Source organism: Canis aureus, chromosome X (assembly GCF_053574225.1).
Source record: "Canis aureus isolate CA01 chromosome X, VMU_Caureus_v.1.0, whole genome shotgun sequence".
Lineage (NCBI taxonomy): Eukaryota > Metazoa > Chordata > Mammalia > Carnivora > Canidae > Canis > Canis aureus.
The window spans coordinates 32,760,855-32,786,278 of record NC_135649.1 but is presented as its reverse complement, the minus strand read 5'-3'; the positions used below and the strand labels follow the sequence as shown (position 1 = coordinate 32,786,278).

The 25,424-nt window shown below is 48.6% G+C and overlaps 2 protein-coding genes across 9 annotated transcripts in view; one reads left to right on the top strand and one right to left on the bottom strand.

Annotated features, from left to right (window-relative positions):
- Positions 1-2,151: 2,151 nt before the first annotated feature.
- CT47C1 (cancer/testis antigen family 47 member C1) lies at positions 2,152-5,765 on the top strand. 2 transcript variants are annotated; one of them, XM_077887848.1, is made up of 3 exons: positions 2,152-3,133; positions 4,363-4,507; positions 5,632-5,765. In XM_077887848.1, the coding sequence occupies exons 1-2, from the start codon at positions 2,167-2,169 to the stop codon at positions 4,464-4,466; spliced, it is 1,071 nt and encodes a 356-aa protein (XP_077743974.1). In that variant the 5' UTR covers positions 2,152-2,166; the 3' UTR covers positions 4,467-4,507; positions 5,632-5,765. The 2 variants fall into 2 exon arrangements, with proteins under 2 accessions (XP_077743974.1, XP_077743975.1); XM_077887849.1 differs by having other exon boundaries at positions 5,554-5,765.
- A 4,129-nt stretch (positions 5,766-9,894) lies between these two features.
- KIAA1210 (KIAA1210 ortholog) overlaps positions 9,895-25,424 on the bottom strand; it is a 58,490-nt gene continuing 42,960 nt past the window's right edge. For 4 of the 7 annotated variants that reach the window (XM_077889810.1, XM_077889814.1, XM_077889817.1 and 1 more), the window contains 6 exons: positions 24,814-25,017; positions 22,057-22,165; positions 16,088-21,064; positions 14,874-15,064; positions 13,591-13,699; positions 9,895-11,882 (listed from right to left, as the gene is read on the bottom strand). In XM_077889810.1, the coding sequence (XP_077745936.1) occupies positions 11,710-11,882; positions 13,591-13,699; positions 14,874-15,064; positions 16,088-21,064; positions 22,057-22,165; positions 24,814-25,017 (5,763 nt within the window). In that variant the 3' untranslated portion in view covers positions 9,895-11,709. The remainder of the gene's footprint in view (positions 11,883-13,590; positions 13,700-14,873; positions 15,065-16,087; positions 21,065-22,056; positions 22,166-24,813; positions 25,018-25,424) is intronic. The other 3 variants (XM_077889816.1, XM_077889813.1, XM_077889815.1) reach the window with 3 other exon arrangements.

The following is a 25,424-nucleotide window of genomic DNA, read 5'->3' as shown; positions in this document are numbered from 1 at the left end:
TCTCAAGAGATTTGAGAGATGCAGCTAGTCAGATAGCATTATTTACTTTGGGGAAGCTTTGAGTCCCAAGACCTGCCTGCCCCAAGACTGTCCCAGTAGTACTTGCACTGACAAACCATGTCAAAAATTTCATATTTATCATCCCAAGAATTTGGCAATAATAGGACTGAGCAGACCAGGACTGAGAAGTTGGCAACTGCTGAGTTTAAAGTGACTGAAGAATTAGTATCTATGAATAGTCTGCAGGGAATCACTCTGGGGAGAATATTTCTGAAGAAGTTGAAAAAAACACTTACTATACCCTGCAGTGGAATCTGCTAAGATGTCTTACAACTCATGGTGGGAAAAATATGTGTGGAGCAGAAAAAGAGTTAGTGAACAGATCTTTTAAAACTTTTGAAAATGTGGGGCACCTGGGTGGCTCAGTGGTTGAGCATCTGCCTTTGGCTCAGGTCATGATCCCGGGGTCCTGGGATGGAGTTGCTCATCGGGCTCCCCACAGAGAGCCTGCTTCTCTCTCTGCCTATGTATCCGCCTCTCTCTGTGTGTCTCTCATGAATAAATAGATGAAATTTAAAAAAAAAAACTTGTGAAAATGTAAGGTCTTTAATGGTTTTATTCATGATACTTTTATCAGCAGTTACATTGAAGGCACTTGAATGTCTCATGTGTTACTAAATCAATGGGGAATTTCATTCACTGTCATGAATTTAACCATGGCAGTTCTATGAACTTGTGTCAAAAATGGAAGCTGGATACCCCGACTTGTGCTATCACACATGAGACATTCAAGTGGTAAAGGGATGTGTGAGTGCGTGTGTGATTTTTTGAGCTCAAGGTGGAGATTGAATTATTTTTGATTGAGAAAAATCTCCTGCAACTGTTATTATTGAACACTATATATTTTTGGAAAATAGCTTTTGTTGTGGATTTGGTAATATTTCTTAATAAATTCAGCTTAAAACTACCAAGTGAACAGTGCTTTTATACAAAACTTATACTTTGGCAAAGTCATTACAATGACAACTAGCATTGTTTGGATCAAAGTAATGTCAGGCTGCTTTATATACTTGCCATGTTGTCAAAAGGTAAAATAAGTGAGATTTCTATTCTTATACAAATTTGCAGTGGATATGTATCCAAGCTCAGACTATAGTTCCAGCAGCTTTTATCAGATCCCTGTGAGAGTACAAAGGAAATTTTCATATTTCAAACTCAATTGTGCAGTTGAAGAGCTTCCACATAAACTTCAAGTGGAAGTGATTAATCTGCAGTGTAATGACATGTTAAAGGCAAATATCAAAAGAAGACTCTAACAGAATTCTTTAAATGTCTTCCAAGAGATGAATAGGCTCAATGAAAATCATGTTTGTGGATTGATACGAGTATTTAGAAGGACCAACCTAACGGATTGATATCGATATTTGCCAATATCTCTGTGAAAAGACGTTTGCAAAGATGAACAGAGATCTCATTAGAGATCAACAGATGAACATACGCAATCAATTTTGATGACAGCACAAACCGTGAACCCTAACTAAACAAAATATTTTTCTCTCAAAAGAATTCCATTCTTCTCATTAGTAGGCCTCTACTATTAAAAAGTGTATGTAATTGTTATTATATTTTTAGTTTCAACAATCAAATATTTGTGTTAATTTGTTTTCTCTCTTTTTTTTTTTTTTTTTTTTAATTTTTATTTATTTATGATAGTCACAGAGAGAGAGAGAGAGAGGCAGAGACACAGGCAGAGGGAGAAGCAGGCTCCATGCACCGGGAGCCTGACGTGGGATTCGATCCCGGGTCTCCAGGATCCGCCCTGGGCCAAAGGCAGGCGCTAAACCACTGCGCCACCCAGGGATCCTGTTTTCTCTCTTTTTATAGAAGTACCTACGTAATGGTCTTGATTTTAACTCTGAGCTTCCCCAAACCCAAATGTTAACTATTTGCCCTTTATAGGAGTTTCTCCAACTTAGCCGGCAATATATTGGATGATTATGCTTTTTCAGAGACTTGTAAAAATAAAAGGACTGCAGTTGCGTGGCCCTAAAAGCCGTGGAGGGCCTAAGGCCTCGAAGCACAAGATGGTGACCAGGAGCAGCCCGGAGGCCAAGGGCCTAGGCCCTTCATTGGCGGCTGAGCACGTCAGTCCCTGCTTGTCGACGAATGAGCGCGCGCCCATTGTTGACGCGCCAGGCCCCGCCCCCCGCCGCAGCCTCGCAGAATCCCGGCCGCGCCGTCCGCTGTCCCCCGAGGGGAGGCCTGGGCGGGCCGCTCCTGACCTCCGCTCCCTTCCTTTCCCGTCGCGGACCTCCCCGGGCTCTGCCACAGACTGTCGTCCCCTCGGTGGGCGGCTCCTCGGCCGCCCGGCCCGCCCCGCTTCGGGCCGCGCTGCCCAGGGCCTCCGGTCGGCGGCGGCCCAGCCGACGGCCACCGTCTTCGCCCTCGGCGTCGCCTCCGCGCGGCCGACGCCCCAGCGAGGCGCTGCCCGGTGCCATGTCCGCCTCCGGAGACCCAGGCCAGGCCCCAGGAGGCCAGGATAGCCCCGTGGGCGCCGTGGGGGCGTGGGCCCCAGTGGCCGCTGGCGGCGGCGGCGGCGGCGGCGGCGGCAACGGGGTGGTCCTCGAGTCCGGGCCCCAGCAGGCGCAGGCGGCCGGAGTCGCCGGGTCGGCGGGAGGCGTCGGCCTGGAGGTCGTGGGTCTCCATCTGGCCGTCGACCCCGAGGGCGGCGGCGCCCACGCCGAGGAGGCCGAGGACGACTCGGACTTCGGGCCGGCGGACGAGGACGGGGAGGAGGCGCCGGAGGACGACCTGGACATCCTGGTGGACGCCCATCAGTTCCCCATGGTCAGTTTCCGTTTCATGTTCCTGGACTTGGTGCACTCGCTGCTGCACCGCATCAACTGCAACAACCATATCCTCGTGCGGCCCCGCGGCGGCGGCATGGTGGTCCCACCCCAGCCTCAGCTACGCGACAGCCTGGGCCAGCACCCCGTGCCCCTGGCTGCGCTGCCTACACCTGCAGCGGCCGCCGACGTCCACGAGTCCGAGGCCTCGTCCGAGGAGGAGGCCGACTGGGAGACGGCGGAGGAGCCGGACGAGGAGCCGGAGATGGGGCCGGCGGCCGCCGATGGTGAGGGGGGACCCGCGCGCTTCCTCCCGGCTGCGGGCGGCCCTGCGGGCGGAGGGTCGGTCGGGGCCCCCCCAACCCAAGCCCAGAGCCCCCCCCAAACCCAAGCCCAGGGCCCGAACAGGAGCCCCCTTCCCTAGCGACCTAAGGTTTGGAGAACCAAACTTGCGGCCCTCTGGCAGCCTCGGCCAAGAGACCCGAGGGCCGCGGGGGCAGCGCGCGAGCACTCAGGTCAACGTTGGCTCAGAGGGGAGGGGAGGGGGCGGGGCCAGGCGGAGGGTGGGGCTGGGGAGAGGGGGCGGGGCCATATGAAGGGCGGGGCCAGGGAGAGGGAGGGGCGGGCCAGGCAGAGGGCGGGGTCGGGGAGGGGGAGGGGCGGGCTAGGAGGGGGTGGGGTCAGGCGGAGGGTGGGGCTGGGGAGAGGGGGCGGGGCATATGAAGGGCGGGGCCAGGGAGAGGGAGGGGCCGGCCAGAAGGGGGCGGGGCCAGGCGGAGGGCGGGGCCAGGCGGGGCGGGGCCAGATGGAGGGAGAGGCCCAGGAGAGGGAGGGGCGGGCCAGGAGGGGGCGGGGCCAGGCGGGGCGGGGCCAGATGGAGGGAGAGGCCCAGGAGAGGGAGGGGCGGGCCAGGAGGGGGCGGGGCCAGGCGGAGGGCGGGGCCGGGGAGAGGGAGGGGTGGGCCAGGCGGGGGCGGGGCCAAGCGGAGGGCGGGGCTGGGGGAGGGGCGGGCCAGGCGGAGGGAGGGCCAGGCCGGGGAGGGGCCGGGCCTCGAGGGAAAGAGCCTGCCAATGGCACACCTCGTTTTTGTGCGTGGCTTTTAAAAATGTCAAGTCTTAGTTTGTCCCCATCATGGTGAACTGATACGTGGTTGAGGAACTAATGAGCTTCACTATAGAATGTGTCGTGGGGGCAAAACATTTCTGACAAAAACTTAGAGAATGGGGCAGACCCTGATGATTCCAATCCCTTCTCTGAAGGGGCCAAAAATAGCAGCACAGGGTGGCAGGTGGACTGGAAAGAGTGTCACTGCGAAAGTAAGTGATACAGCGGCGCAACAGTGAGGGCCCTGGAGAGGCTGCATCAATGAGTAGGAAGCTTCCCAGCTGTTATTTTCAGAGTTACTGCTATCCTCCTGCTTCTGCGGGTAGAGTACGGGATGTCACTATTCGCTATGCATCGGGTTGGTTTTTCCTGTGAATGTCTGCTCCAAAGTCTGTATTATTCTTCACCAAAGGGACAACTCCATACCAGTATGAAAACTCTGACAAAGAGGCCCAAGGCTCTGAGAGGGGGAAAGAAAAAGAGAAATTTGACAATAAACAAGACGGACCTAACTAGAAGGGATCCGGCCCAACAGAGAACAGGGCCAGAAAATCCAGGTATGGGTATAGCTTTGCACATCACCCGACCATTCCCGGCATTTACCTGTTACTGACAGTCTTCTTCTTTTTCAGTTCTCCTAGTAAATTAAGAAGTTTGCTTAAGATCAGTTTAAAAATTCAGTTTTAGCTGCTCAGAACATTAATAGAATACTAATGTATCTAGTAACAGAAATCACAGTATATTCTGAAATATATTTCCGTGGCTGCACATTCGTTCTTGTGAGGTCTTTTGTCCTCTACCTGTGAGACTACTAACGACCGGTAGATGTATCAGTAGCCGAGACCAATATTTGTTTAGAGAACAGTTACCGGAAGCAGCAGCGCAAGTGGCTGGGCTGTGCACTAATTGGACCTTCCTTACTTGGCCATGGAAATGTACTGCCTTGTGCTAACTAGGAGACGATGCCTTTGCCAATGTGATTACATACAAATAGCAAAAAGTCGAGAATTTCAAGTAGGACCACATTTAATGATTAATACCTAATATTCAGGTGTAGATTTTTGTATTTTATGTGAAAGTCTAAAGCAAGTTAGTCATAGTATGGTGATTACTTATCACTGAATTGGTAATGAAGTCTTGAGGTGTATCTTGTCTCTGAATATATTTAAATGATTAACTTTTTTTTTTTTTTTTTGCATTTCCACAGCTGTGTATTTCATTATCACAGCTTCTTTTTCATATGGTAGATATGGAAACCGAGGGTCTGGGAGAATAAGGGAGTAGCATTTGTGGAATGAGCATAGGCTTTTAAGGTGAAGAGATTTCCTTAAATCTCCGAATGGCCTCTCAAGGGTGGAGGGAAGCATTTACGGTGCTAGGCAAGAGGGAGACAAGGTTGGTAGGCTCACAAAATTGAAGCCATGGGTTGCACGAGCACCCTATACACAAGGGTACAGGTTACAAGAGTTAAATGTGTGGTACTCAACTTGAGATACAGCACACAAATGCAGCATGTACATAGAGCTATTTTCATAGGTTTAGAAAGTCACTGGTGCTGGTTAATGCTGTGGAACTGCTAATTTTCTCTCATTTCACCCTGCAGTTGGAAGAAATAGAAAGAAAATGAAGAAGCAAGAAACTGCTGTTCATTATTTTTAAGATTTTCTTTTCTTTTTTTTAGAAGCCCGTGGGAATTTTATTAACACCAATTCGGCATTCCAAACTGCATCACCAAAAAGACTCCTCTCTTACTTGTGACTGGTATATTTGACAGCATTTGTTCTGGTTAAAAATAAATTTGTTTTAAATTAATAAGATGGAACATAAGCAGATTTTATTTAGATAGATTATCCTGACTCAAATCTTTTTCCTCTGTGTTTTGATCCACTTCACCTTCACTGACACGTATCGCCCTCCACCATGCGGTGCGCCTACTTTAAATGGTTTTATTACAGTCCAAAATAAGTTAAAATGTTAAGTGTAAAACAATTTTTGTAAGGAGAGAGATGTAGGTCAAGCCTTTAGAGCTACACTGTCTACTACGTTAGTGATTAGCCATACGTGGCTACTGAAATATGGCTAGTCTAATTTGAAGTGTGCTGTTAAGTATAAAACATTACATTTAAGTCACTGATGATTTTATACTGATTACATGTTAAAACAATAGTATAGGGCAGACCGGTGCTGCAGCGGTTTAGCGCCGCCTGCAGCCCAGGGTGTGATCCTGGAGACCCTGGATCGAGTCCCACGTCAGGCTCTGCATGGAGCCTGCTTCTCCTTCTGCCTGTGTCTCTGCCTCTCTGTCTCTCATGAATAAATAAATAAATAAATAAATAAATAAATAAATAAATAAATAAATAAAATCTTAAAAAAACAAATTCATTTTGCCTGTTTCCTCTTACTTTTGAATGTGGCCATTAGAAAATTTTAAATTACACATGTGACTTGCATTATATGTCTGTTAGCACTGCTCTAGAGCAGGGTTTTGAAGGAAACCTCATGGATGGCTGAGCCAGCCCAGAGGCCAGATGGGGCGGCTGCACCTGGGCCCAGATGCTGATTAGAGCAGTGGTTCTGGAAGTTCAGTTCCCACAGCAGCAGCAGCAGCAGCAGCAGCACCCAGGAATTCTTAGGCTCTACCCAAGACCTACTGAATCAGAAACTCAGAGGGGAGGCCCAGCACTGTGTTTTAACCAGCCCTTCAGGGGATTCAGATGCAGCTAAGGGTCTCAGAAGCACTGGTTAAGAGCCACAGGGAAAGAAGCCAAGACTCACCAACCGTAGAACCAGCCTTGATTTACTAGCTTGGGGGTCGCAGGTAAAGTGAAGAGGATGGCAAAGCCTGGGCTGGGGTAGGGGTGGGGAGAGGCCCAAGGGCTGAGACACAGAAGGGGCTCAGATCAGCAGAAAGCTGCACAAGGGGAAAAGCTGGTGCCACAAGGATGCACAATGATCACCATGTGTTGATTGTGGATACAGATGTCTGGAGTAAAAAGCACGCATAGGAGAGACGCTTACACATGTAGCATGTGTGACAGTATGCGTGGGAAAGGTAAATAACTCCTTTAGGATGGTGGTTACTTCTTGGGGAAGCAAAGGGAGGGGAATCCTCTTGGAGAAGACTCCACAGTGGCTCAACTATATTTGTAATGTTACATTTCTTAAGCTGGGTGGTGGGTACGTAGATGTTGATAGGGTATTCTAATTCTGTGTAGATCTGAAATATTTCCTGATAAAAAAATGAAAAAAAAATAGAGGAAAGAGAGAGAATGGGCTTAATTTCTAGACTCTAAGGGGGAAAGAAGGTACAGTTGTACCTGAGCAGTGGATCAGAGAAGAGGAAAGGCCAGAGGGGAAGGGGCTTGAGAAGAGAGGGTCTCATTTCTGCATTTAGTTAAGGCCCCCCGGGGGGTACCCCTGGCAGCACTGTCTTCTCTCATATTCTGTGCTAGCACATTTCAGAAGCTAACTCACAATAGCATTATTGTTGAATTGATGTGGAATTCACTTAAAACCAACCATTTAAGGGCACCTGGGTGGCTCAGTGGTTGAGAGGCTGCCTTCAGCTCAGGTCGTGATCCCCAAAACTGGGATCGAGTCCCCGCATTGGGCTCCCCACATGGAACCTGCTTCTCCCTCTGCCATGTCTCTGCCTCTCTCTCTGTGTCTTTTTTTTTTTTTTTTTTTTTTTTTTTTTTTTCTCTGTGTCTTTCATGAATAAATAAATAAAATCTTCTAAAAAAAACCAACCATTTAAGAGTGAGCGATTCACTGACATCACAATGTTGTGCAACCACCACCTCTTTAATTCCAAGACGTTTTCATCAGCCCCAAACTCTGTACCCATTAAGCAGCCACTCCCCATTTCCCCCTCTTCCAGCCTCTGGAAACCAGCAGTTTGTTTTCCAACTCTATGAATTTCCCTATTCGAAGGGCATCTGGGTGGCTCAGTAGGTTAAGCCTCTGCCTTCAGCTCAGGTCATGATCCCGGGGTCCTAGGATCGGTCCTAGGATGGAGCCCTGCATCGGGCTCACAGCTTAGCAGGGAGCCTGCTTCTCCCTCTCCCACTGCTGCTCCCCCTGTTTGTGCTCTCTCATGCTCTCTCTCACTGTCAAGTAAGTAAAATCTTAAAAAAAAGTTTCCCTATTCTGGACATTTCATAGAAGTGAAATCATACAAATGTGAACTTTTGAGTCTGGCTTCTTTCACTTGGCATCATGTTTTTGAGATGCATCCATGTTGTAACAGGTATCCGTACTTCATTCCTTTTTATGACTGAATAATATCTTAGTGTGTGTATGCACCACAATTTGTTTATCCTTCTGCTCGTAGACATTTACTTTGTCTCTGCCATCTGGCTGTGGTGAATAGTCTCGCTATGAACATGCCTGTTTGAGGATTTGTGCATTATTTATACATGTGTGTGGATCCCTCCTCCCCCCTTCCCTCACCCCCCAGGATGGTGAACTTCTGAATGATTGGGACTATAAAAGGTTTGATCTTTTTTCCCCCTAAACCTTAGGCACTGAGTTTTTCAGTTAGTAGATACTCCACACTCAGGCCTCTTAAAGTGAAGTAAACCAAACACTTTGACGATCCTTTTTTTTTTTCTTTATCACTAGTGTTGATGTTTTACAATGTATTATATGCTCCTTAAGGCTCCACCCATGTGGTGACACAGAGGCACAGACGCCTGGTTATCATCACCTAAACTGAAAGGCCAGGTCAACAGAGAGTTTTCCGTACAGTGCGATTTGAGGGCCTTCAAACTGGTTCTGGTTGGTGTGTGTTGATGCTGTGCTCGTTGTACTATACTAGTGTTTTCAGACCCAAGCAAGAGGGACCCGCGTCCTGAGCTCCATGCTACAGAGGCCCCGCTTTGGTCCTCTTCCAGCCACCCCCTCCCTACAGGACTAGGATCCCAGCTCACGAGAAGGAGGGGTGTGCCCCTGCTAGCCTGTGCTCCTGGTACGTGGCGCCCCAGAATAGTCCCAAGCCTGTGGCCAGGGCCTGCGTGCTCCTCTTGGTGCTGTCCTCGGCAGGGCTGGCTGCACTGTGGGGGGGGGGTGTGTGCTCCCAGGCCTAAAGGGGAGGGGGTTTTGTGCCTGAAACAGGGAACAGGGCTGGTCTAGGACACGGGGTGAGGGGGCAGCTCTTCCTACACCATCGGGGCAGGACATAGAAGAGTCTGAGAATTCTAAATCCTTTCAGGTCATTATGAACATACACTTGTCGTGGAAGGAGATAAACCATTCAATAAAACATGCTGATCTAGACATTTCAAAAATATACATATATGGTATGTGGATCCCCAAATGAACTCTTTTTCTGACCCCTCCAAGTTTTACAAATGTTACGGCCAGTCCAGGTTAAGTATCTGGTCTATTAGCCCTTGCCCCTCTTCACTCCATGTTACACTTTATTACCTGGGCATAGTGAGGCCCCTGGCTTCTGAAAATATTTGTTCTTTTTAAATTTTTTATTTATTTATTCATGAGAGACACAGAGAGGGAGAGGCAGAGGGAGAAGCAGGCTCCATACAGGGAGCCCGATGTGGGACTCCATCCCAGGTCTCCAGGATCAGGCCCTGGGCTTAAGGTGGCACTAAACTGCTGAGCCACCTGAGTTGCCCAAAAATACTTGTTCTAACAGCCAATCTTGCTTCTAGTCCCTAGTCCAGGCTGGAGGACAGCCATCAACCATTCAGCTCCCTCTACTCCCCACTGGTTCCTTTCTTTGCTCGCCAGGTGTTTATACACAAAACCTCTCTTTAATACCACTTCCCTCTACAAATATCCACCTGGGGGGGCCATCAGCATGGTCAGGGCACATTTGTCCTCTGCACAGTCTCATAGGAACATCTTGCTTCTCTGACAACCCTCAGGTCTGAGTTATCAATATCTTAGTCAACTTCCCTCCCCACATGACAAAGTGACAAAGACAGACTATGGAACAAGCTTTATTGACTTTATTTGCTTTGCAGATATATACTAAAAATCAAGAACGCTGAAGGAGGGTGAAAACTTGTTAGAATGCGCATCTAGGTGTTAAAAACTTAACTTCATAACTTAAAAACAGTTGTGTTAGCTGTGGAAAAGAAATTATTAATGAAGAGCTCTCAAAGTGAGAAAAAGCTAATGGGGGTCTACTCTGAGGGAAGGGGGTAGGGGAGGTGTTACAACTAATTATGGGGATCACCTGGGTAAAGGGCATCTACCTAAATCAACTGTTCACTGTGGAAGTACAAAGGAAATCAAATCCAATCAATCAAAAACCCAGCATTATTAGAACGGCAAAGATACAGTATCAGGAAAAAAATAGATGCTTTATAAAGAAAATGCAAAATCCAGCATATGATCGTACAATGTCACGTTAAAGCATCCCCAGCAAAACCAAGCACCACGGGTTCAAATTAGCTCTGGCACCTCACTGCCTCAGTGAATCTGTTTGCAGGAGGCAGCATCCCACTCAGAATTTAAAGGCACAGTTAGTTGTCTCGGCTTACATTTCTGTTTTAGCAAAGTGGCCCTGTAGTGACAGAAGCAGACACAGTGAAAGGTAGAGCAAGACGCTTCTGGGTCTCCTAAGGAAATGAGCTAGGTATGTCCGGGCACCCAAAAGAAGCCTCCGTTGGTGTTTGGTGTGTTTGCAGGATGAATTAGAAGGAAAGGACTTGCGAGAGTGGTTCATGGGGGACGGGGTAGCCGGGGAGGCGGGGTGGGGACCTGTCTAGCCTAGTAACTTGTGTGAGGTGTGTAGCTCCAGGAATGAGGGCAGGGAGAAGCTAGGCTGATTTGAGCACCTAAGGCTTCTAGTTTGCAGAAAGTTAATTGTTCTATGGCTTTGGGGTTGTGGTCTTGCTTTGGGTTGAAATCTTTTGAAACAGAGGCTGCTGAGGGAACAGACAAGAAACTGGGCATGTGGAGGTTCCCTGTTAAAGCTGCTAAAAAAGTTAAAGCTTGTTAAAAAAAAAAAAAACAAGATATATATGCCATTCCAGTACATTTCTCAGCACCTAGAGAGTCACAGTGGCATTGGGGCAAGAGATCAAGCACTGATGAATTAGCCATCTAGGGGAGCCCTATAATCCCTGGGAAATGTTCAGCCTCGTAGGGAGGTGCTTACTGCTGCCAGGCTGGTGGTGCAGGGCATGCTCAGAGAGGGCTTTCTATAAGAGGCATTGGGGGGCTCCAGGGATACCAAGGTGGTGTCTCAAAAGGCAATGGCTAATCAGGGGACTAGCTGTGTGAAACTTTTCTTGAAGACCCAGAATTTTTACTTCCACCACCTCTTCTCAGGGTCTTCTGTGAAGCTTGAAGCAGCAACCAAAGAACTGAAGCATTTAACCAGGCTCATAAAACCTAAAAGCCAATCCTTGGGCCAAATCGTTTGGCCATTTCCATTCAAATTAATTTATTTGATCAAGGGAAATGACCAACCCCTCTTAGTTACTCCCACAAAATGTTTTTGCTTTCTCTCTTCTAAAATTCATTCATTGTCCAAAGTTAAAGATTTCCCAGTTCTATGGCTGTGCATTTTCCAGTTTTTATAGAGGAGATGCTAGGTTGTCAAATGTTGGCAGTGACTGTACTAAAAGTTAGGCATTCATGGCATTTGTTACATTCAAATAATTGTTAGCTTTAGTTGAAGGGTCTTTTGGTTAATAAAAAGTGGTTATGGTAAATAAATCACTACATGGCATTAATGAAGCTATTGGCAACGATCATTTGAAATGCTGAAGCTCCGCCCAGGAGCTATTTATTGCATGATTTCTGCTATATGGCTCCAAGCTTTGGCTTTCTTCTTGGCCAGGGAGAACCAAACTGGCTCATCTGGCTGTGCTGGCTCTTGGAGCACAGCTGGGAGAGTTGAAGATCGCCTGGTTTCTTTTTCCACTGCAGGCACTTGAACTATCTTCGGATCTTCAAATCCTATGAGAACCACAGAAGTAAGAAGCTCCAGAGACACTCGGGTATGTTAATGGGATATAGTAGATTTTTTCCTCCTTTCCAGTTTCCTCTGGCTTCCAAAAGTCAGTGCATGTGCACTGCTATGGGTGGTCTGTCGAAGGGATAAAATCTACATGGCTGTGGCCATGAGGGCCTGGGCATGGGAAGGCCTGAGAGAAAATACCTAGAGCTGGAACGGCCAAAGTTTGGGTGGTTATTATTAGATTATCTTACATTTTTGAATTGAGACCATAGAGGAAACAGACAATATGTTACCTATTCAGTTTTTTACATTTCAAATCAGGTAATGTTATTTTTGTTTGGCTGATCCATGTCACAGGAAATGACTAATGACTTGGTAGATCTACCCAGTAAAAGTCTGTGCTAAAGAACACCATACCACCTACTCTGACCAAGCAGACAACCGCCCCATCCCCCAGTTCTACTCCTTACTTCATCCTGCTTTATGGCTGACTGACTCAGTGGCTTAGACTCAACCAGTGTGCAGGCTACACATTAGAATCACCTAGGGCTCTCTCTCTCTCTCTCTCTCTCTTTTTTAAGCAACCAGACTTTTATTTGGTCAATTAGAATTGCAATTTTGGAAGACACAGATTTGGGTAGAAGCCTGACTGGTGTTATATAGCTAGAGCTTTTTAAAAAAATACCAATGACTAGGTGCACCTGGGTGGCTCATTTGGTTGAGCATCTGACTCTTAATTTCAGCTCAGGTCCTGATCTCAGGGTTGTGGGATCGAGCCCTGAATCAGACTCCATGAGCCTCCTTAAGATTCTCCCTCTCTCCCTCTTCCCCTCCCCTCCATCTCTAAAATAAATGAACAAATCTTTAAAAAATATATAAATGAATAAAAGTGCCAATGCCCACACTATTTCCTGAACTACTGGAATTAGTTAGCAATGGAGCTAACTAAAAAGCTCACCAGGCAATTCTAGCACAGTTAAGAACCACTTGACAGGAGTACAGTGCCCATGAGATTATTAATAACTATCAGCAGGTCAGGTGTTACTATTTCATGGCCAGACAATGGCTTCCTAAATTCCTAGTCTAATTTCTTCATGAAGGGGACTAAGGGAGAGGACAAAGATGATTCAATACATATCCATTCTCCCCTCCCCCTGCTCCAATGGAAAAGAAAATCCCTCTGGGACACAACTCTACTATTGAGACCATGTTCTATTCTATCCCAGTCCAGTGTTTGCTGGACTTGGAGAAACAAGACTTTTAAATAGTTAAAGGAAACAATTGGACACCACTGGGCCTTTACAGTGGATTACTTTAAAGTGTCACTGGGGCTGTAGCAGGTAAGAAAGTACTGCTTTGCTGTAAACTGGAAAGTAGCTTGGTGCTTTCCTCTTGAATCTCAGCCACAGGACCATTCTACCGAGTGATCACAGCTCTGTGCCTATATCAGCTTCCTCCATGCAGCAGAAGACTAGGAGACCCTCTGAAAGTTACATACCGGACTCAGAGTAGTCCTAACAATTAGATTTTCCTGAAACAAGCTAATATCTGTACCTAATGGAAGAGCCATGGGAATCATGAGGCCGATTTGAGGTGTGGGAGGGGTAGGGAAAGACATGTTGTCTGAGATTGAAATTGCTAAAGTTGCCCAATATGCTGCTAGGGCTCCTTCTTTGGGGGGGGGGGTGGCGGGGGAGGTGTTTTTACCTGCTTTGATGGACTTGATGGACAGCTTCTTCTGTGCCATCTTCTCCTGTTTATTGACAACAGAAGTAAAAATCTTTCTGGGTTGGTTTTCATTTGCAAGGCCAGCTCCCTTTAATACAAAAATGAAAACAAAAAGTTTGTTAAGTCCCAAGGTGGAAAAGAGCGAATTACTTATTCAGAATACCACAGAGTGCAAGTGCTGTTCCCTGGCTATTATGAGTTCAACATTAGTCAAAAGGAAAAAGAGAAAGACAAGGAAGGAAATAGCACTGTGAGGACCTTGGCTTAGAATTTAGGTTCACAAAACCTTAGCTAGGTCCAAGTTTACCACGTTTGAGATCTGGAAGGAAAGGTTGTCTAATCACACAAATAGCATAAATGGGCTAACAATTATTTAACTTGAGAACAATCCTTTCCCTAGCATGTTGCCAACACTTAACAACGAGCCAACATGTACTCCTTGCACTAGAAAGGGATGTAGCTACAAGTCTCTTCAGAACTGTACAGTTTTTAAGCTTTTCAAATGAACCTCTCCACAACTGGTCTAAATTAATGAGTTTATATACACTAGTGCATATCTCTTCATATGTACATGTGATGTTTTCTTAGGTCAGTGTTCTGTCATTTTGACAAGAAGGGTTCTCATCCCAGTACCTCCAAAGACATCACAAATGGGACAATGAAAGCAAAACATCATCCCGTCATCTTTGGTACACTTGTGGGAACATTAGTCTAGATCATCACGTAACTTTGCTTCTAACCTGCAGGGAGGTGCCACACCAAACCAAACCAATATGTAAAGCCCCAAATATCAAACATTACCTTTATAAGGTCAATCATTATGTATGATATAGAAAGGTGCCCAGAAATGAAATGTCAAATGAAAAATAGTACATATATTTTGATTCCATTTATACTGTCTTGAATGCATACATATATTCACAGGCATAAAATGCCTGTAAGGATAGTTACTCAACTCTCACCTCAGTGGTAACCTTGGGGGTTTTTTCCCCCGTAACTTATTCCTCACTGTTCAATCAATTTCATGGAATCCTGCTCTAGAATATTTAGGACAGGATTTTATTTACAGAACCTTCTCATACTCATTACATTTCACAAACTCTTTCAGAGCAAAAGTAGGGCACATTATTGTATGTGTACCAGGCAAGACTCTTCCCCCGAAGTGCACCCCCCGCTCCACCGCCTTGATTAATGTACCCAAAGTGTACACTGCACACTTGACAAAATTCCAGGTACAAGCTTAGTCAACCAACTCTAGTAACCTTTTGGAGTGATTTGTAGGGAGGCTCTACCCCTCTAGGCTCTTTGGCCTCAGCCCTGGCTCCAGCTTTGTTCTTGGTTTTTGCCTCTTTCTTAGGAACATAGACCTGGGAACTCTTCTGCCTCTGCTTTACCATGGTTATCCAAGCTGGCTCGAAGGTGCCATAATCTGCCTGTCGACCAGGAGCCTTTCCTGAGAAAGGAAAGACAGGAGTTAGTACTGAAGTGGGGCAGACAGGGTCTTGAGCCAGGTGGGGGCCTAACCCGCAATCATGTACCAGATGGGGTCCTTGTTAATTGCCAGATGAAAAGAAATAGAGATCATATAGAAAAGGGCCCCCTTCTTTTATGCCATCCTCATAACCTGGCTAAGCAGGAGCTACTTGTGTAGATAAGAGGCTGTACCTCAAAGTTTGCATACTGTCCTCTTACTGGTCCCATTCCCTCCCTTGTCCATCCCTCTTCCTATCCCCAAATCAGGGTAGGACCATGGTTTCCAGGTGGGCTGGGGAAACTCTCAGGAGGCCAGAAGCTCAGGCTGTTGATGTCATTCCTCTAACTCCAAGGAACATCCTATAGTATTTGGTATTTCATGGTCTCTCATGTGAGTGTGGGGCTACAGGGGCGTGGCTGTAGGCATGAAGGCCAGGTGATGGTCAGCGTGAAGGCACAAAGGCTTTGAGGGAGATTAGTCCCCAAAAGATCACCTCACTCTGGATTCATAGACATTTTAGGTGCGTGAAGAAGCTATGGAAGTATAAACATTTATAGTAAAGTAAGATTTCAAGCTGAGAGGCTGAACATAGTGCTCTACTAATGAGTTGGCTTTTAAAAACCACATGCTGGTGTGGGGGCAGCATACTATGTGTAAAGGTGTTTTGAGAAAAGTATAAAATTCCATCTAAATGCAAGGTGCACAGAGGGTTGGGGGAGAAGGAATAGGGAGATAGTAATGTGTCCATCACAGAATGTGGATGGATGTCCATGGCGGATCTCCTTGGGAGAGGGAAGACTCAAAATTTAACCATCTCCAAATCCATTAATTGAGAATGGGGCACCATCCTGTTCATAATATCCACAATCCAGCCCTATCAAAGCAACAACTAGCAGGCAAGTCTAGAAGAGACTCTACTCCCACCCATGCATTCAAGACTTTGATTTCTAGCTCTTTCCTCCACTTGGTACCTATGTGCCCTCTGGCAAGAGAAAGTCTCACCTGGGACCTTGTAAGCAGGTTGCTTCTTGATGAAGCATTCAGATTTGGGCCTGCTCTGTTGCTTTTCTGCAACTTCAAATGGGTAGGTGAGGTACTGTGCGGTGCCCAGGAGCCCCTGGGAAGCACTTCTGATTCGCTGTTCTTTACCTGCTGAAGATGAAACTGGGCCCAAGAAGAATGAAGAAAGCTTGGTAAGATCATCTTGTTTCTCCCTCTTGTACTTCTTCAAGGAAGGGACCTTTCTCAGGCGAACTCCAAAAAGGTTTTCCACACTAGCCCTAGTGGTGGACACATTTGGATGGCTGTTATTTTGATTGCTGCCCTCAAGACCCTCCTCCTTAGAGACAGTGCCCCCCAAAGTGGGCGCCTGCTTGGCAGGAGCAGTAGTGAACCTCACTGGTTTGGTAGCAAAGGTCAGGATATTCTTGATGGGGTCTTCAGAGCCTTGTTTATGTTTCTTGGCTTTGTTTGGAGAAGCTGGGCCTTTTGGTTGTGACCAGCTGTCAGAACCACCCTCAGAGGTGGTTCCCTCAGTGGAGGCGGCCCACACTGGACCTGAACGACCCTGTGGCTGATATTCAGGGCCTGCAAAAGCCTGACGAGGGTGTCTGGGAGGCTGAGGCTCCTCAGACCTGCTCCGCTTTACAGGTACGCTCACTGGGCCTGTTGAGAAAAGCTGTGGCTGTAATTTGGCCCCCTCTTTGGCTTGGGGAGGGCCTCTGAAAGGCAGCTGCCCTTGAGAACTCTTCCGTTCTTCATGAGAGCTCTGAGAGACAGAAAAGGAGATCCCTTGCTGGTACTCCAGCTTTCCCAGTGCCTGGGAAAGGTGTCCGGGGGGCAGCTGATCCTTGGAACGGCCCCACTTCAGGGGGGCACTCTCTGGATGTGAGAGAGCTTCTTTTGGGCCTTCAGGCTTCCCGGAGGGCTGTATAGGGTGTGGTGGCATAGGCAGTAGCTTCGAAGAAGTGCCTCCCTTGGTACTGGCATTCTCCAGCTCTGAGAAAGCTTGGTACTGGACTTTTGACCTCAGCAGAGGTTTGGAAGGTTGATTTGCAGGTGGAGGATTCCTAGGGCTTCTCCCCTCAGCAGTGGGCCTCTCTGAAAAGACCTGTTCTGCCATAAACTTCACAAATGACTGGGAAGGCTGCCTGGACACTGAAGCTTTCTTAGACTTGCCTCCTTCAGCAGCAGTGATCTCTAGACGTGAGGACAGCTCCTGAACCTTAGACCTCCCCAAGGGCTGGGGAGCTTGTTTGGAAGGCACTGACTTCCCTGAAATGGCTACCTGGACAGCATTCTCAAAAGTTGATGACATTTGCTGGACTTTGTATCTGGTGGGAGGCTGGGAAGGCTGCCTGGAAGGCCCTCTCTCTGTAGAAGCAACCCCCTCAATGGCAGCGCTTTTCAGAGCTGCAGGAGCCAGCTGCTTGCCCAGCGGTTTGGTCAGGGGCTGAGAAGACATTCTGGGAGGGGGCTGCTCAGTAGAACTGCTCCTCTGGGCCACAGAGCCCTCTGGAGCTGCCGAGGCTGGTTGCTTGCCCACTGGTTTGGTCTCAGGCTGAGAAGACACTCTGGGAGGGGGCTGCTCAGTAGAACCACTCCTCTGGGCCATGGAGCCTTCTGGAGCTGCCCAGGACGGCTGCTGCTTGCACACTGATTTGGTCAGAGACTGAGAAGACATTCTTGGAGGGAGCTGCTCCATAGAACTGCCCTTCTGGGCCACGGAACCCTCTGGAACTGCCCAGGATGGTTGCTGCTTGCTCACTGATTTGGTCAGGGACTGAGAAGACATTCTTGGAGGGAGCTGCTCCATAGAACCGCCCTTCTGGGCCACAAAGCTCTCTGGAATTGCCCAGGACACCTGCTGCTTGCTCACTGATTTGGTCAGGGTCTGAGAAGACATTCTGGAAGAGAGCTGCTCCATAGAACCCTCTGGAATTGCCCAGGACACCTGCTGCTTGCTCACTGATTTGGTCAGGGTCTGAGAAGACATTCTGGAAGAGAGCTGCTCCATAGAACCCTCTGGAATTGCCCAGGACACCTGCTGCTTGCTCACTGATTTGGTCAGGGTCTGAGAAGACATTCTTGGAGGGAGCTGCTCCATAGAACTGCCCTTCTGGGCCACAGAGCTCTCTGGAACTGCCCAGGACACCTGCTGCTTGCTCACTGATTTGGTCAGGGTCTGAGAAGACATTCTGGAAGGGAGCTGCTCCATAGAACCGCCCTTCTGGGCCACGGAACCCTCTGGAATTGCCCAGGACACCTGCTGCTTGCTCACTGATTTGGTCAGGGACTGAGAAGACATTCTTGGAGGGAGCTGCTCCATAGAACCGCCCTTCTGGGCCGTGGAGCCCTCTGGAACTGCCCAGGACGGCTGCTTGACTTTTGCGCTCCCTGGGGTCAGGGAAGCGCCTCTGGGAGGCTTTGGCTCCACCGGAGAGCTCCGTTCTCGGGCCGCAAGGCTCCTGGATTCCCGGGAGGCGGCTCGGGCCGCCGCCCGCCTCTTCCGGGTCTGAGAAGGCCTCCTGGGAGGCAGTGGCTCCAGAGAAATGCCCCACTCCAGAGCGGCGCTCTCCAGACTCGCAGAGCTCTGCTGCTCGAATGGGGAGCTCTGCCAGGACTGCAAGACGCTCCTGGGAGACGCCGGCCCCGCGGGTTGGTTGCACGCGGCAGAAGCGCCCGCCGTGTCCAGAGGAGGGAGCTGTGGCTGGAGTTTTGGCCTCACCGAGGGCTGGGCCGGGAACCCGGACGGCAGCTCCACAGACGCGCCCTCCTCGGCGGCGTTGTCTGACTCTTGCTGGGCTTCAGGATTCGGCAAGGACGGAGGAGCAGAATGTTCGGGGAGCGGTGGCTCCATTGCAATGACCTTCTCGGTGGCGGCACCCTCCAGGCCGGAGAACACGTCCGGTTCCACCTTGGGGTGCACCAAGGGCTGCACAAGCACTTGCAGAGGCTGGGGCTCAGCAAAGGGCACGGCGCTTCCCGCGCTCGCGGGGACCTGCCCCTGGACCAGAAGCGGCGCCGGGCGCTGGGAAGCATGTCTGGGCAGCGGCAGCGGCTCCACCACGACGTTCTCTTCGACCGGGGCGCTCTGCACGCTCAAGAACACTTGTTCCTCGACGGCTGGTCTCGCCAAGGCCCGGAACGGACCTCTGGGAGGCACCACCTCCACGGAGACGCTCCCCTCCACGACTGGGCGCTCGGGCCTCTCGGGGACGGCTTGCTCGGGTTTCAGCGGGGGCTGAGAAGGCTGTTTCGGGGGCAGCAGCTCCGCGGCCCTGCCCCCTACGGCAGTCGCCATTTCTGGACCTTTGGCGACTGGTTGCTCGATCCTGGGCTGCCCGGTGGGCCTAGAGGAGACTCTGGGGGGCAGCGGCTCCAGAGAAATGCTGCAGTCCTCAGCCGGGTTCTCGCGGCCCCCGGGGGCCTGATGCTCGGCCTGGGGGTGCAGCCAGGACGGGACAACCTTCCCGGCCGGCGCCGGCTCCACCAGGCTGCTCCTCTCCGACGACACTTGCTGCTGAAGCTTGGGCCTCGAAAAGGACCGAGCGAGCCCCTCCACGGAAACGCCCCAGTCCTCGGGGGCGCTCTTTGAACCCGAGGGGATCTCCAGTACGTCTGTGGGCTTCCCGGGGGCCTGGGCAGGGGGCCTGGGGCGCACATCTTCCTCCGAGGTGCTCCAGTCGTCAGCGCTGCTGTGCTTCGCGCCGTAGCTGTTGGATTCGGCGGAGGAGGCCCAGCCTTCCGCCTCCCCCAAGGCCCGGGACGCGCATCTGGGAGTCAGCTCCCCCTCTGAAGCCCTCGGGTCCCCGGAGCTTTTGGAGACTGAGAAGACTTGTAGGTAATCCTCAGGCATCCCCAAGGACTGCAAGGGGTGCCTGAGGGCCAGGTGCCGCCCCGAGTCGCTCTCGCCCTCTGAGGGACTGGCCGAATCCGAGGATGCTTCCTGAACTTTGGGCATTGTCAGGATCAGGGAAGAATACCGCGGAGCCAGCGGCTGCTCCGGCCTGCTCAGTTCCACAGCCGAACTTTCCGACTCTGTGAAGAATTTCTGGTCATCATCTCTGGGCTTCGCCAAAGACTGGAACGAACGGCCGCGAAGCAGCTGCAGCTCAGACCCGCTGGCCTCCTCTGAGGAGCTCTCTGAAGCCGAGGACCGCTCCTCAGCCTCGAGGTCCGCCAAGACCCAGGAGAGGCTTCTGGGAGGCAGCCTCTCTGCAGACACGGCCCCCTCGGCCTGAGTGCTCGTGGGACCCGAGATGCTGGCTGTAACGGCCCGCAGAATGCTTCCGGGAGACTTTTCTCTGCAGACCGCTGGAACATCTTGAACTGACTCCATTTTAAATTTGATGGCTTGCAAATCAAAGCTGAAAGCTTCCTCCCTTTCTGACTGGATATGAGAAGGATCCATAAACACTTGAGCCTCCATTGCAACTGAGAAGATGACATCTTCTTGGGTTGTGGACAGAGAAGCTCTGGCTGCTGGCTTCTCGGCTTCAGGGCATGGCGATGGATCGCTGACCGTGGACTCTGCCGAGTCTTCCGGGGTGGCTGGTGAGGCCAAGACTTTTCTGACTTTCAAATCGACACCGGCACCTCTCTTTCTGGTGGCATCTTTACCTGAAAGAAGCTCCTGAGGAGTAGGACTTTCTGCCTGTGGAGTCGTGGGCTGCTCCAGAACTTGCTGCTCCAAAGACAGGTTCCAGAGAAGATGATCTCTGGCACTCTGATTGGCAGGTGGGGATCCCGCCCTATCACTGCGGAGCCCTCGACTGGATTGTTTGAAGCTTCTTCCTCTGGGCACACACTCACTAGTTCCTGAAGCACTCGAACCTTTCTTTGCACCTCGTCTTCCATGTGCCGCTGACAATGGGTAGCTCTGACTCCCAGCAGCATCTGCACTTGCGGCCTGATCTACTGTCTTCTTATCGTAAGTTTCAGTTTTCTTGCTCTGTTCCAGGCCTGAGACACCTGTACCTAAGAAAAATAAGGAAAGGAAAAATATACATGCCTTTCACTTCCTAAAATTTGAACATTCTGCCCTGGCCCAGCGGGTACCTATTCACTACTGAATTCCTCCTTACAGAGAAGCAGCCATTCCGAAGAAAGTGAGTGACCTGGTCACTAATTAGCCTCTGCAGTTGGAAATTATTTTTGAAGATCTTTTTTTAATATTTTATTTATTTATTCATGACAGACACACACACAGAGAGAGAGAGAGAGAGAGAGGCAGAGACACAGGCAGGTGTGTGAGCAGGCTCCATGCAGGGAGCTTGATGTGGGACTCCATCCCAAATCTCCAGGATCACGCCCTGGGCCGAAGGCAGACGCTAAACCGCTGAGCCACCTGGAAATTTTTAAATCAAACTGAAATCTCAGTTTTATGAACTGATTGCAAGGTCAGCTCATCAACAGCAAATCAGTAGTTGGATCCACCTTTACCTGTGAGACACATTGCAAGTCAATTCCCCATTATCCAGTGATTATATGGAAAACCAAAGTAACTGCCCCCACAAACACAGAATTGGTCCTAGCCTCTGTGTGTAAAAGGGACAACTATTAAAAATAAGTAAGAGAAAAATATTTAAAAGAAAGAAAATTTGATTTTCATTTCATTTTCTTCTGTGTGTGTGTGTTCAAGACAGTTTTGTGGTTTTGTTAGTTTTCATGGATTAAACAAGCTGATAAACAAGCAAGCGCAAAATACCTCTCTGGTTAGAAATTCACTTAGATAGGATAGAGATCCAGGTAGAATCTTTTACCTTAATCCCATGCAAGTGGTAATGGTATTAGTCAGGCAGTATAGATGGAGAAACCTGGACCACTTTGATATGCATCTTAAGTTGAAAGCTCTCTGAGGACCAGGGGCAGACAGCAGCCTGGGTAAATCTTATATAGCTCCTGTCAAAAAGCACTGTGCAATTAAATTCATAATACACATTTCTGAATGAGTGTGCGGCTGTGCCAACCTGGATTGTCTTTTTTCGGCTTCTTTCGGTCAGCTTCTTTTGGTTTGGTTGTACTCTTCTCTTCTTCAGAAACCAGTAGAAGCATTGACTCCTCTTGCTTTGGTTTTGCCTGAAAGAGGGAAAGAAAGAGCTTCAGACTGAAGTGCTTCCCACTCACCCCTCCATGGTTGCCAAAGAAAATAACATTAGGAAAAAAGTTCTTGATATCCAAATAGCTCTGCTGGGAGCATAACAATAACCATAGAAATTATTTCCAATGGCATTAATTCCCTGGTGATCATTTCACCTACTATATGTGATCATTTTACCTATTGGAAGTGATTCACCTAGATTGGAAGTTTCTGGTCTCTAAGTGATATGCTGCAGAGAACCCTCTGTGACACCCCGGAAACTGCTGAACCACACTACAAGGCCATCAATCCAAAAGTGGGGTTGTTGGGCCTGATGGCAATCATATTCTTGGCAACATTGGAATTCCCAAATTGGCTTCAGCAGATTTGGGAGCCAAACTCAAATCCCATTTGGCTTCTTTTCAGGGAATTTAATGAAAGCATGAATTAAGCCTTTCCAGCTCAAAAGAAGAAAGAGAATCTGGGTTTTGCTGGGAAAGTAGAGGGAAAATAATGAAGGGTTCAACCCTTATGCTGAAAGAGTTGAAATTGATTTCATATAAACAAGGCTTGCAGATGATTACAGTGCAGCTTTGGAAATGTCAGAGTAGCACTGCACTGAACGGCTACCAGAATTTGCCTCATGTGAGCCTTTCTGCCATGCATCTAAAAGCAAATGTCCTACTCTTTACGCTACTACTCAGGGTGCCTGTGCAAACATACTCAGCTCAAAGTAATTTACTTTTGCATGAATGAGGTTGAGATAGGCCTGGGTTCGAATATCGGCTCCAGTATTTACTCACTGTGTGAGCCTCGCCAGGTTGTTCTCTAAATCTCTATGCCCACATCTATGTCTAAATCTCTATGCCCACCTCCATAAATTAGGGGTGAGGGGGAACCTAAGAAACTCCAAAGCAAGGAGCAAGTGGCAGCAGCCTCTGTGTCCAACATGATCCTGGACCCTTTCATATTCATCCATGTGTCAGGGAGAGTCACATGGAAGAAGACGTCCTGACCTTCTTAGAAAGTGATGCCCAGGCCTTTTCTTAATTAGGCTATGCTGAAGGAAGAGAGTCAGAGGCCCATACATCCTTTCCCTGAGCCAACATTCCCCATCTCCCAGGTTTGTGGTGAGACGTCCAGGTGATAATGCATATATAGTGTTTAGTGCATAGTAATTGGTCACCTTCTGCTTGACAACCAACCAAGGAGATACTCTCAGGGCCACCAGAGGGCCCCCCAGACCTGCTGTCCCTGACTGTTCTTCAATTCATATTTTGTTCTCTTTCTTTTTTTAAAAAAAAAAATTATTTATTTTTAGAGAGAGAGCATACAAGTTGGGGGAGGGACTGAGGGAGAGGGAGAGAATCCCAAACAGACTTCCTGCTGAACTGGGAGCCTGACGCGGGGCTCAATCCCACAACCCCAAGATCTGACTTGAGCTGAAATCAAGAGTCAGATGCTTAATGAACTAAGCCACCTAATTTCTAAAGTTAAATTGAGGTGTCTAAGCTTGATGCACTGTGGGGTGAAAAGAGTACAGGGCTGGAGGTCAACACTGGGTTCTGGTCCTAGCTCTACTACCATCTGGGTGTGTGACCTTAGGCAACTATTTGTACTTTAATGTCCTCCCCTGTAAAATGCTTATAACTACAAAATCTTTTAGTGTCTTCCAGTTCCAATTTACAACCCTTTACTTATACCCCAGAGTCACTGAAGAATTGAGTGTTTGACCAAAGTGAATCTTCCAGCTAACTGACACATCTTTTTAAACACCAACATCTTTTAGCAAATTAAAATTTACAACACCAATATCTTTTACCTTTTAGTAAAAATCTTTTCCAAAGGCACTATTTCCCTATCTTCTTAAACAGATATCAAACACAGATAAACTTTTCTTGATGACTTGGATAAATAAGGAACATGATCGATTACACTGGACTATGATATGTTGTGGCCCTGAGAGATTTAGATTTACTGAGGTGGGCATGGTTCTTGATCCCTCTACTAAATGGCCCCAGATCATTCCTGCCATCTTTCTCTGCTATCAACTGTCACTTCTCCTTGTTGTCAGATCTCTGAGTCTCGTGGCCATGTTTTTAACATAATTGGCTTGCCTAAATGTAGTTTTGCCTGCTAGAAAATCATGTGACACAACTTTGGGACATCTATGTGACAATGAGATTTCTAGGGGCATTAATAGCTGAATTCTGAATGCTTGGAGTTGCTGGAAGCCTTGCCTCCAAATGAGTTGAATGGGGCTGCAATTTGTAACTCATGGGTCTTACCTGATTAATAATTTCCTGATCTGGGCCATGGTTGAATGTCCTCTACAAAGAGGGCTGAATGAATTCCCAGACGCTAAGCCAATAAGCAATTCCTGGGGTTTAAGCCACTGTTTCTGCTTTCTTCAGTCCATTTTATGTAAATACCACATGGGTAGTACATCCTACCCACTAGATACAAGTTTGCTCACCTCTGGCGGGGTGAGGGGTTGTCAAACTTGGGATAGTGCCCTTGACTTTACCATCCTTACTTAGGGCATGGATCCCCTAAACCATAACACTCCCCAAGAAGCAGTTTGTGAAGGTTGGAACTCCTCTTTCACTATATGGGAGTTTGTTCTTAGGCCTCTTGAAGGACTTACACTGGTTTGAGGGTTCTTCTTTTTCTTTTGTTTCCGGGGGTTTAAAGCCATCTTGTGTCGAGCAGCTGAAGAATCCAAACAGCCCTTGGTGGTGGCCGGGGTGTTGAAACTCATGGGCAGGTGAGTGCTGCCAGGAGAGGCAATCATGGCAAACGTGGTCAACGACTGTGAGCGGATCGGTCCAGGTGAGGGCTCAAAGGAGCTCTGGAGAGAGGGGGAGAAAAGGAATGAGTCATCTCCCTATGCTGCCACTGGTCTCAAAAGCTGGAAACTTCTCTGGCTGAAGAATTCCTAAAGAAAAAAATCCTTCTGGTCAATAGACTCCTTAGAGGCAAGGCGCACACTTCTGCTGGGTCCCTTGTAGGTGAAAACAAGAAAGGGGAAATGAATTCAGGTTGCTCCCCTGCTTAGAAAGGATTCAGGAGCTCCCTTTTGCCCTCAGGACAGGAACTCAACCATTTAATGGAGTTCACAAGGTCAAAGGATTTGTGTTTTCCCTTGTCCTATACCCCTTTAATTAACAGGAGGGGCTGATTGGGGTGAGAGGCACAGTCTGTGTCAGGAAAACCCATCAGGGCTGTGGGGTTTCTCCATAGGAGGGCTGGGTAGAG

What these genes read in the sequence shown, in the direction of transcription:
- CT47C1 (XM_077887848.1), top strand. Translation starts at nt 2,167, where the DNA reads ATGAGCGCGCGCCCATTGTTGACGCGCCAGGCCCCGCCCCCCGCCGCA. An exon ending in GGGGCCGGCGGCCGCCGATG is followed by an intron (nt 3,134 to 4,362) that starts GTGAGGGGGGAC and finishes TCTTCACCAAAG; the next exon opens with GGACAACTCCATACCAGTAT.